Source organism: Panthera leo, chromosome F3 (assembly GCF_018350215.1).
Source record: "Panthera leo isolate Ple1 chromosome F3, P.leo_Ple1_pat1.1, whole genome shotgun sequence".
In the NCBI taxonomy this organism is placed as follows: domain Eukaryota; kingdom Metazoa; phylum Chordata; class Mammalia; order Carnivora; family Felidae; genus Panthera; species Panthera leo.
In genome coordinates, this window is record NC_056696.1 from 22,734,921 (window position 1) to 22,747,529 (window position 12,609).

Below are 12,609 nucleotides of genomic sequence, written 5' to 3' on the forward strand. Positions count from 1 at the left end.
GACACAGAATCTGAAGCAGGCTCCAGGCTCTGAGCTGTAGCACAGAGCCCGCCGTGGGGCTCGAACTCACGGACTGTGAGATCAAGACCTGAGCCGAAGTCAGACACTTAACTGACTGAGCCACCCAGGCGCTCCCAAAGGTAAGATCTTATAAGGTCTCTAGGACCCATTCATTAAGAATGCTGAAATACAGCCTCAAGAATGGGGAGCTGAAGAGAGTTTTAATCAGAAATTAAGATATCAATCTGGCCACCGTGGAGAGAACTAATTATGAGGCTAGAAGGGATTCAGAAAGGCCAGTGAGGAGACCAGTGCTGTAAAATGTGTGACAGATGTTGGTAGCTATGCCTGGGATGGTGTCAAAAAGGATTAAGAAAAGTGAATGGACTTATGGACATTTCATAGAATTTTTAGGACTTGATGTTTTGAGGATAAAATTTAAGGAAGAGGAGAAGGAGTCAGGGATGACACCCAAAAGGCAGGGTATAAATAAGGGGTATAGGTGTCACAAAAGCCAAAGAGAAGAGTATATTTGAAAATGATAGTGGCAAGAATGTCAAATGCACAGAAATAAAAACGATAAATCCAGGAAGTGCCTCTTGGACATAAGGATGTCATTTGATGAATTCAGTGAGCAGTTTCATTGGTGATGTGAAGGTGAAATTTGGAATACAGTGGTGGAATGAGTGAATGGGAGCGAGGAAATGGAGACATTAAATATATACAGTTATTAGAAAGGCTTGTTTTGAAATTGGGGAGAAAGCGAGGGAGGCAGCTGAAGGGAAAGTTTAAGTCCAAGGGGAATATTTTGTTGTTGTTTAAAAATGGAAGATAGGGGTGCCTGGGTGGCTTGGTTGGTTAAGTGTCCGACTTTGGCTCAGGTCATGATCTCGCGGTCCGTGAGTTCGAGCCCCGCGTCGGGCTCTGTGCTGACAGCTCAGAGCCTGGAGCCTGTTTCAAATTCTGTGTCTCCCTCTCTCTCTGCTCCTCCCCTGTTCATGCTCTGTCTCCCTCTGTCTCAAAAATAAATAAACATCAAAAAAAAAAAAAAAAGGAAGATATAAGTAAATTTAAGTGCTGTTGGGAAGGAGCCAAAAAGAGGGAGAATTTCAATATTCAAGAGAAAGAGAGGAGATTATGAGATTTTGGAGGAGGCAGTGGACAGGGATCTAGAGTCAAGTTAGTCTTTGGCCTTTGGAAGGTAGAGGGATGCTTCGATCTTCTGTGGTAATGGGGAAAGAAGTGGCAATAACAGATGGTGGTAGTATGCTCCATTTGATGGTAGGAATTTGAGGTGGTTTCTGGGCTCTGCCTTCTCTTTTCTCTGTAAAACAGGAGGTGAGGGCATTTACTGACAGAAAGCAAGAGGGGGCTGTTTATGGACTGAATGTTTACATACCCAGCCTTGCCCTTCCACTCCCAATTCGTATACTGAAGCCCTGACCCTCACTGTGGCTGTATTTAGAAATGGTACCCGTAAGGAAATAATTAAGCTTAATGGGGTTGTAAGGGTGAGGCCCTGATATTAAGGATTGTTGTCCCTATAAGAAGCGACATCAGAGAGTTTCCTTGCTTTTCTGGCCATGTGTGCTCAGTGAAAAGGCCTTGTGGGGACAAAGTGGCCAAAGCAAGCCAGCAAGAACCTTTACCAGAAAGCAAACCCTGATGGAACCTTGATTTTGTACTTTCCAGCCTCAAGACAGTGAGAAAATTAATTTCCCTTGTTTAGGTCACACAGTTTCTGGCATTTTGTTATGGCAGCCTGAGCCTGCTAAGCCAGGGGTCATCTGAAGAGAGGGATGAAGGCGAGAGAGAGTCACTAGGGAGCAGACATGAGAGGAGGAGCCCAGGCAGTATGGAGAGCCCAGTTCAAGATGATACCTATCAATTTATAGGCACTGATGTTCCTGACTCCAAGAGTTCCTCCAGTCATGGTTAGCCACCTAGGTGCAAGTATGGTCAGAGGTGTAGGTATGGTCAGCTGTGGAATTTACTGAGAGGTAACACAGCAAAATAGCTAAGTTTAAAACCTCTAGAATGAGACTACCTAAGTTAAAATCCTGGCACTGTATTTGCCAGTTCTGTAACTTTGGGCACATAACTTAATCTCACTAGACCTCAGCCTTTTCATCTGTAAAAGAGGTATAAAATGGTACCAACCACCCGGAATTATTGAGATAACTAAGTGAAACAGCATACGTAAAAACGTGGCACAGCACCTGGTAGGTATCAAGCGGAAGATATGTTGTGTTGTTAGATGCAGAGCTGAGCTTTTACTGAACAAGAGCAATAAAAAGACCAAGAGAGGTGGCTGAAATGCTCTTCCATTAACAGTTAAGCTGGACATGAAGGAGAGTGAACACAGAGAGCTGAAAACCCAAGGGCCCGCAGACAGAGTCCAAAAGAAGCAAGCATTGCTGTAGTGGGATATAACAAGTGGTATGGTTTTAAGTGAAGATAATTTAAATTATGTCTCTCCAAAATGAATTTTCTAATTGTAAGTATGTGTTCCTGACTGTAATTGGGGTTCAAAGTATCATTAACTGGTGAATGAGGAAACACCCTCCCAAACTCCAGTCCTTAAGGGTAAACTCTAGTGGCTGCCGCCTCTCCAGGTAGCAAGGTTCCCACTTCAGGTGTTTTTGCTATGCATTAGGAAGAAGCAATGGGGGTGTTAACCATCAGACTTTGGCTCAGGTCATGATCTTGCAGTTCCTGAGTTAGAGCTGTGCTGACAGCTCAGAGCCTGGAGCCTGCTTTGGATCCTGTGTCTCCCTCTCTCTCTGCCCCTCTCCTGCCTGCACTCTCTCTCTCTCTCTCTCTCTCAAAAATAAACATTAAAAAAATGACTTAAAAAAAGAAGAGGCAATGGATATGAAAAAACACCAACTATTTATTTAGCAACTACAACAACTATAGATAGGTTCAGGAAGACCAAGATCTGTAAGAAATGACTATTTGCCTATAACATCTATAATAAAGTTGTAGGATTGGGGGTGAAGATACAGACATAAAGATAACTAACACAAGGCAATATATGTAATTGCTATAATGGGGGTTTTGATCACATAGAGGAGGAAAAATTAATTCTGCTTTGGGAATCAAAAAATAATCAACATTTTTATTTTCAACATTTACTCTACTGCCCTTTACAGATTAGAATGTATGCTTTCACAATGATCATATTTATTTAATTACTCCTGAGAATTCACAGCACATTGTTTTGTGTGTTGCTTAGATGTACTAATTAAAAAAAATCGTGAAGATATTTATTAAGCACCTACTGTGTTTTACCCAATGTGCTAGGTACTGGGAATACAAAGATAAAAATGTTTCAAATATTTGTTACAGAAACACCAAACGAGGCTGGACGCCAATATTCCCTACAAATCACACCAAGGAAGAATATCCATGATGCTAAATAAAAGTATTTTGGAGGGATAAATTTTTCATGAAATGTCAAATTTCAGCTATTTCCAACATGGGCTAGAATTCTGTGTGTGTGCATCCCACATGCAAAGGAAATCTTTTACGATGATTGTTCACCATTTCCAATTTAATATTCCCAAACAGATGTGGGTCATGAAAATAGGATTAATCATTTTCAGTTGACATCCAACTGCTTTCTTTTTTTCCACACTTGCCTAAATAGTATCCCAATAGCTTTTTACCAAAATATTAGTATTTATGCAGTGTCTAGCATATAGGTGTACTGATGGATTTTGAGAATTATTTAACTACCCAAATGACTTTTTCTTTTCCAGGGAGTATACCTAATGGTACTAGAGGATATAACTCAACATGAATTCTACTTTTTTTTTTAATTTTTTTTTAACATTTTAATTTATTTTTGAGACAGAGAGAGACAGAGCATGAACGGGGGAGGGGCAGAGAGAGAAGGAGACACAGAATTGGAAGCAGGCTCCGGGCTCTGAGCCATCAACCCAGAGCCCGATGTGGGGCTCGAACTCACGGACCGCGAGATCGTGACCCGAGCTGAAGTCGGCCGCCCAACCGACTGAGCCACCCAGGCGCCCCACTACTTTTGAGGACAGAAACTGGTTCCGATCAGGGTTAGTGGGTAAATTTTTATAAGTAGAAGAGCTATATTTGGGTCTAACTTCATAAAAACATAAAATTTGGGGGAATTTCAAATTTTGATTCTTTTTTCACTTTCAAAGTAACTAGTTTATCCTAAGGGACTGAAAAAATATAATAACAGGCTTCCTAGAAGATTTGTACTTTATAATCCTACTGGTTGTGATGGGAAGAACATAGGAGATTGAATAAATTGCAGACTCCACACATTGTTCAAGTGAAAAATACAAAAGAAGTCCACATAATCCAAAAGACAGTTTTCATGCTTTTTCCAGCGTATGCTAAGAAACGTTATTGGAACTGAGCTCTTACCGTGAACATTGAGGTTAAAATATTGTTTGGCACTCCCAGCTCTGTTCTCAGCAATACACACATACCTGCCGATATCTGTTATTTGAGTGTTCAGAATCTAAGGAAAAAGATGAAGACATTTCAACTGAAACTTTTAATAAAGCAACTTTTCATATTCATCATTATGTTTCAGAATAAATATCACATACCTTTTCTGATTAATACCAGATGAGCACAAGAAAAAGAAATTTTTGTGCATAATAGTGCTGATGCCAGCTTTTATTAGGTCAATCAAATATTTATTTCCAAAGATTTCCAATCAGAAAAGGCAAATTAAAAGAATTAATGTTTATTTATTTTGAGAGGTGGGGGTGTGGAGGGGCAGAGAGAGAGGAAGACACAGAATCTGAAACAGGCTCCAGGTTCCAAGCTGTCAGCATAGAGCCGGACACAGGGCTTGAGCCCATGAACTGCGAGATCATGACCTGAGCCTAAGTTGGATGCTTAACCAACTGAGCCACCAAGGCACCCAAGAAAAATATACACATGGCCATTAGTGAACAGCAATTTGGGATATTTATGTGGTTTTCATTATTTATTACCAATTCTTTACTAATACAGGGGAAGTGTTGATCTACAGGGAACCTTACACCACCTGGGATTTTATCATCAGAAATAGACTACAGAAAGGATTATAATAATTTACTTATAATGTGGTTTTTATCACAAGGTCCGTGTTGTAGTAAATTTAGGGGTGTGCATGTGTCAAAAGTACAGACAATTTTTGTAAGAATTCACACAAAAGTGTAATAGTGGCCACCTCTGAAAGACAAATACCATATGATTTCACTCGTGTGGAACTGAAGAAACAAAACAAATGATCATAGGGAAAACAGAAAGAGGCAAACCAAGAAACCGACTCAACTCTAGAGAACAAACTGATAGTTACCAGAGGGGAGGGGGGTAGGGGGATGGGTTAAACAGAGGATGCAAATTAAGGAGGGAACTTGTTGTGAAGAGCACTGGGTGTTGTACACAAGTGTTGAATCACTAAATCATATATCTGAAACTAATATCACCCTGTATGTTAACTAACTGGAATTTAAATAAAAACTTAAAGAAAATAGTGGTCCCCTCTGGTAGGGAGTATAGAATAAAGAATTTTATTTTACATTCTTCTTATGGTTAGTTATTTTTATAAACATAATATTTACAAACCAACAAAAGTATCTTTTAAAAGTGAAAAAGACTTCTTATAAAATACAAAGTGAAACAGCTTTTTAAAAATAAGATTTTTTTACTTTTACCTGAAGAATTCTTCCATTAGATAGAAATTTATGATGCCCATTTTCTAGCAAGGGCTGTCCATCTTTTTGCCAGGAATTCTTTGGTGTGGGGCTGCCACTGGATAAACACTCCATCAATGTCTTCTTATTCACCAGCACGGTGACCTCTTCCGGAAGGTCACTACTTGCTCCCTTAATAATCGGTGGCACTAATAAATGATTGCAACAAAAAGATAATGACAGGAGATAAGGTCTTTTCTCAGTTATTCTAATCTTGTGGCAGTTTTCAAAAGTATGGCATGATAACAGAAGAGCAAAGTTGAAGAAGAAACATTTTACACCAATAACTTAGGGTGATGATAAAAATGGTGTGAATTTGGGTTTACCTATCCTGGACTAACCTCTTCCACGATTTTCATTCCCATTTAGCTCAATCCCAATCCTTCTCCAAATTATCTGACCTTGTTTCTCTCTCAGCCCCTTCCACTATGCCTTCTGGGTTTTCAAGCATACATATAAGTAGAATCTGCATGAATGAATATTTAAGTCTGGTCACCTAGACAAACCAGATCAATTACATCTTTAAAGTGTATTTGGAATGTACAGATTTGGTTTCATTTTGCAAGGGAATTATCTGGGCTTCTTAAAGTGTGTTTCTGCAGCCTCAGTGTCCATGGTATCAGCATCATCTGGGAGCGTGGTTAGAGACAAATTTGGGGGGCCCACTCAGACCTCTTCAATGGGGATCTTTAGAGAGGCCAAGAAATTTGTTCAGGTGATCTTGATGTACACTAAAGTTTGAGGAGTCACATTCTAGATTTTCCTACATATATTAATTTGCATTTAAAAAAATACCACAGAATCCAGGTGCATAGCTATCTTATGTTAGACTAATCCATTATGAAAAATCACATTACCCATAAAATTTCAAAAAATGGAAATGTTTCATAAACTAGAAACACATGTATTGGCTTGCTGTTGTAAATGTAGAAAATTTATCTTCAAAGTGAATAATCATTTTATTTTATTTGGAAAGCTTAGCTATTTTGTTTCATTCTCTTACAATGTACCATAACTTTAGCAATCAGTAAAGACTATATATTTAATGTAGATACAGTCCTGTGGTATTTGGGTCTTTCAAAAACTACACTGAAAGTCTGTAAAGAAAATAACCAAGGCTACAAGGTACATATTAGAATTTCAATGTTACTTTAAATGCAAATTTTCACATTCAAAGTTATGATTTTTACTATACTCTAGATAACATAAAATATAACTTGAACTGCAGATTAGTAAAAACTGAACTTGAACTTCAGATTAAATGCGCCTGTCACTAACCCCAATACCAGGAAAACTAAACAAATGGGATGTTGGGACATAAAGATTCTATGTTTTCCTCAACTTCTGCCTGGGGCTGAACGATCAGGAGGTCCCGGAGGTCCCGGAGGTCCCGGAGGTCCCGAGCTCTTTCTTTGACCTGCTCCTCCAGCTGTGTTGACCCATCAGCTGGCTTACACCATTCAGAATCATTCTCAGTAGAGAACCTTGGAGTAGCACATAGAAGGTGAGCCTCAAACACTGTGAAACATCCCTAATTTAGACAGAATTTTGGGTACAGTTTATATTTTTCGTTTTGTTCCAGCTCTCTAAACTTATCTCCATCATGCTGTGCAACTTCCTCTTAATTAAAATAGCCTGAAGGGATGAACATCTACCTTTGAGTACTCACCCCCCAGGTTCCATTTCAATTTAACTGACTCCCAGTCCTTCCCAATACCACATTATCTTGCTTCTTTATCAGATTCTTCCACTGTGCCCTAAACTCTTTCCAAACTTAGGTCAAATTAAGTCATGTGGTCTAGGATACTCCTTCACTCTTCTTGGTGATGTTAGTACTGATTTTCTTTTTTTTCTTACCACTATCTCATAGACTTTAAGACCTATCTTGATGACCCATCCAACCCTAATTAGTTCATCTCTACTCCACGTCAGCCAGTCCTAGACAGCCATACCTTGGACCACTCAATATTAACACCTCTTCCCTTTGCAAGTTATAAGCTCCCTGAAGAAGGACCAATGTCTAGGATATTCACTACTATGTCCTTAGTGCCTGGCACATAATTGAGCAATCAACAGATACTTGTCAAATATATGAATTTGGAACTCTAGTGTTCTTTCTTCCACCTCTTTTCAGGCTTCCTTCCTAAGCTGCTCTTTGTTTGCACTGAAAACTCTAGCCTTTCTAATCTTTCCTCACTTATAATCAACCCATCAGCTAAATTCCATCATTTTCCCTCTTGCCCTGCCCAGACCTCATAGGGGTCATTTTGGTCATGCTCTGTCTCGCTAGTTTCCGCCCTCCAGTGCTTCCACAATATATACCTGTTTACCTTGTGGCACAACCCCGCCCCACCCAGATAGAGCACACTAATTATTATTATTATTATTATTATTATTATTATTATTATTATTATTACTTTACCTCTACCTCCAGGTTACTGGGGATGCTGTGGAAGGAAGGGTGGCTGCAGAAAGGAATAACTGAGCCACATGGCTCTAATTTCAACAGTTGATGTCCATCACATCTTCTATGGTGGTAATCACTAAACTTCTCTGTTTTCTGCAGACCCAAACACCCCTGCCCCTGTTTTTCTTGCTCTCATAGTTAATGAAGAGGACTAAAGACATTTCATATGCATTTCCCCATTTCTCTCCTAACCATTCCAATGAATGGCAATTCATTACCACGAAAGGCTAATTAACCCGTCTTGGTTCCTAGATTGAATTTTTCACCTGTTTAAGGGTCTTGGTCCATCAATTCCTGCACACCACCCTCCCCCATCCACACACACACTTGAAATTTTAATTTGTCCCGTTCTGTTGGATCACCTTCTGTGGTCTATAAGCAAGCTCAAATCTTTCTTAAATATGTTTTCTCAAACAAGCTGTTTGTCCTAAAATTCTACTCCATTTCTTCCATCCTCTGCAAAATGTCTTAACAGTACTCTATATTTGTTTTCTTTCTGATTAGTTGCTCAAGATTAATCCTTTTGTCCTGTGGCTTTCTTTGTACCATACCACAGTATCTAAATCAATCTTTTGAATCATATCAATGCTTTCTTAGTTTTAAAGCCAAATGGACTTTTTCAGTTTTACTTTTCTTAAATTTGCTTTAGCGGTCAATACTAGATCCATTTCTTGATAACCGTTTCCATGCCTTGGATTCTGTGATAGAATAGTATGTAGTTTACTGCTTTTCATGAACTTCTCAGATTGTTTCTTCTCTAACTCTGTTTTCCTTTTCCCTACTTGTTAACAATCCCACCACAAACTTCTTTTCATCTTCTCCTACTCTATCTATAAGCCTTGCTGTTGGAAATCTCATGCCCTTGAATGTCACCTGTTTGTGGATAACTATCAAATCTACATTCTTAGTTCAGTCTCTCTCTGTGCTGAAGTTTCTTATTTCCAACGACCCTTTCAATATTATACCTAGGTATCTTTATCTTGTAACATGCCAAATTCAACATGTCCAAAACAAAATTGACTTCCTTCTTCCCAAATAATGTTGTTTTCCTACATCTTTTATTTTTGTTATTCTTGCCACCATTTTCTTAATCACTCAGAATAAAATCTAAACTCTTTCATGCTGATGGCGTCCTGTACGTTCCCACTGCCACCTCTCTAGATCAGTCTCTTCTAATGGAAGCAACTACTTGTTTCTGCTTCTAGTGACATCACCTTTCTTTTCTCTTCAAGGTACAATACTTCTTTCATTCTCAGTTCATTCATTCAGATGGAGATCACTGCAGTCTAAAGATAGGCACATAAACTAGGCCTTAAACAGCCCGCTTAGCTGCTATGATTGGTTCACAGGTAGAAATGTGATTCATGCTTGGCCAATTAAAGCCATGAAAATCCAATTCTAGGACTTCAGTTGTAAATACTACAAAAGGCTTTCATTTGGATGTGAAATTAGAAAGTTGTAAGAGTAGAGCTCCTGGGGGCCAACTTGTCAATCTGGGGGATCCCCTCCCCCCTGGAGAGTGATGCTAGTAGAAAAAAACAAAAGCAAGAGAAAGAGGAAGGTTAAATCTGCTTGACCTCTTTTGAGCCACAGAAATCAGTTATGATGTAAGTCAGATCTACCCTGGGACTCTTTCGCCTTCTGAGTCAATGAATTCTCTTTTTTTTAGTTGAAGCCAGTTTGTTACCTGACACTTCAGGAGTCCTAACTAATGTGTTCTCAATTTGTATAAGATAATTAATTCCTCAGTAGCACTATCACTTTCTGATTATCTTTACAGTCTTTAAAGCGCTCAGTGCAACATCGTGCAAACATTAGTTCCTCCAAAAATTTTTTTGAGTGAAAGAATGCACAACAAAGACTCACAGAGTACACGAACGTCATACTGAAGGGAATCTTCTCCAGCCTCATTCACAGCCACACATGTATATCTCCCTGCATCTTCTACTTTAGCTCGAGGAATCTGCAACACTCGCCCACCTGAAAACAGATCCCAATATATTTACTTCTCTAAATCCTAGAGTGAACGCTGGTCATAAACAGAGATGCGGTTTTTCAGGTCTAATGACTTCCTTACATTTTCTTTCAAGGTTCTTATTTCATCTAATGGTTCAGTTTTAATCTGACATACCATTTTTATAACAAACACTGCATTATTGATAAGTGATCCAATATACGAATCACATCTCCTGAGAGACAAATAGCTCGTGTTATTTCTTCCCAAGAGGGTAATGTTGCTCTGTCTCATCATATTCCATGTGAAATGTTATTATGTAGTGACTTCTTAATTTTACAGTTTTGAACATATGTAAAAGAAGTTTACAATGTTTGAGGCAGGTACAGGTTTGAGACAGTAAGAGCCAGAGATGCAAAAGTTATAAAGTATATTATAATACATACAGATTTAAAAGAATAAGTGCATATTTTTAAAACATTTCACAGATATATTTTCAAACTCAAAGTTTCAATAATTGTGTAACAAATTTTTACCTATGTTTACCATTTATATTTCATTCCACTTATTTTAGTTCTCTCTATATATACTTTATTTATTTATTTATTTATTTATTTATTTATTTATACAATCTTTTTTCTGAACCATTTGAGAGTAAGTTGGAAACATGGTGCCCTTTTCCCCCTAAATATTTATAAATCTGTATTTCATAAGAACAAGGATGATCCCTTATATAATCATAGTACAGTGATCAAAATAAGGAGATTTAAAATCAACACAAAACTACTATTGAACTCACAGTTCATATTCAAATTTCATTATTGTTACAATCTTTTATAAAAATTTTCCTCCAAGCCTACATCCAATTTCAGATCATGTATCACAACATTTAGCTAACACTTGTATTTAGTCACCTTTTTAAAAATTTTTTCAAGACAGTCTTTTATTTCATTGAAATCAAGTTTACAGGCCATGGACTACACTGACCTTAAGTGTACAATTTGGTAAATTTTGACAAGCTTCTTTGAATGTTTGTTAAAAGAGAAGCCTTGAAAAGGTTATTAATTCCACAACAATTTAAACATCTTCTTTTCCATCAATAAACCATGCAATAACTAAAATATTTGAAATTAATAATCATAACTATTGATTTATGATAAATGCATTTAATAAAGTGAATAGCAACTATTTGCAAGCAGATTTTGGAATTTATCATTAATAATGTGTAGAAACTAAACTGATGATCTCATCACACTATTAGAGACATGGAGTGTGAAGGAAGCCAAAGAACTTCTTAAGTTGATAGAATGATCCTGTAGCAGATCTGAAAATAACCTAAGGTATGCCAGCCCATTGTCAAATTCTCAGCCTACACTCTTTTAGCTTGAAGGTTCACAGATACTAGGGGCATTTGGCAGCTTGTGCCAGTTAAATTACATGGCCAGAAAGCTGATCAACTCAACTGAACTAATAAATAAGGAGAAACACACTTGGCAAAGACCCCACGTTTCACTCGGTTCATAGCCATCATTACCTGGTAGAATCAACACTCTATTGTTGGAGGTCAGAGGGCGGCCATCTTTGTACCATGTCAGTGTTGGGGGAGGAGCAGCATTTGTTTCACAGTAAAGGGAAATGGGATTGTTGATGATCACATCCTTGGCTTCACCACTCCTGCCAGCATCCAGCATGTTTCCTATTTCCCAGAGTTTCTGAAAACTTGGAGGAACTATGGAGGAAAGACATGACATGTTAGACACATGTGAATGCTCGGGTTAATTAAACAAAGATCTTGGCTGTATTTTCACAAGAATGACTTGTAAATGTAATAAATTAGACAATGAGAAAATATTTTCCAGTACTTACACACCTACCAACTCAAGTCCTGAGCCAAAAAATGTAGTAGACAGGAGTCAGAGTTGGTTTTCATGTGGAAGAACAAGAAATATGGGGCTCAAAATGCCATGCTCATGCTTTGCTCTCCCTGTTAAAGGTCTTAGAAGATGAAGAGGCCTATTTTCAGGGAAGATATGCCATAATATGCATGGCTAGGAATATGATCATAGTGGGAAAAACTAAATTTTGAGGAACCATTAAAAAAATTCCAGCTCAACAGAGATCATTTGCCAATGATTTGTCTTACTAAGAAGACTAAAGAAGTTATGCCATCAGGATTGATAACTGCATTAGCAAAAATAATAGGACATTCTCGAACATTTCTGAGGGACAAGCATGAACTTTCTAGAAGGCAATTTTCCTGCACATCAAAAGTATTAAAAAAGTGTACAACACTTGACCTAAAATTTCCACTATTAGTAACTTATGAAAAACCACAGATGTCCAAAAGTTTTATGTATAAAGATGTTCAGTGAAGCATCACATGAGTAGTGAAAACTTGGAAACAACCTAGACATTCAACAATAGAAGTGTAGTTAAATACATATTTTAATACT

The 12,609-nt window shown here is 38.0% G+C and overlaps 1 protein-coding gene across 1 annotated transcript in view; it reads right to left on the reverse strand.

The window, feature by feature from the left end:
- Positions 1-12,609, reverse strand: part of HMCN1 (hemicentin 1) — a 465,407-nt gene that overhangs the window by 98,469 nt on the left and 354,329 nt on the right. The window contains exons 54-57 of the mRNA XM_042924627.1: positions 11,691-11,885; positions 10,069-10,182; positions 5,697-5,884; positions 4,411-4,507 (exon numbers count right to left, since the gene is read on the reverse strand). Coding sequence (XP_042780561.1) covers positions 4,411-4,507; positions 5,697-5,884; positions 10,069-10,182; positions 11,691-11,885 — 594 coding nt within the window. The remainder of the gene's footprint in view (positions 1-4,410; positions 4,508-5,696; positions 5,885-10,068; positions 10,183-11,690; positions 11,886-12,609) is intronic.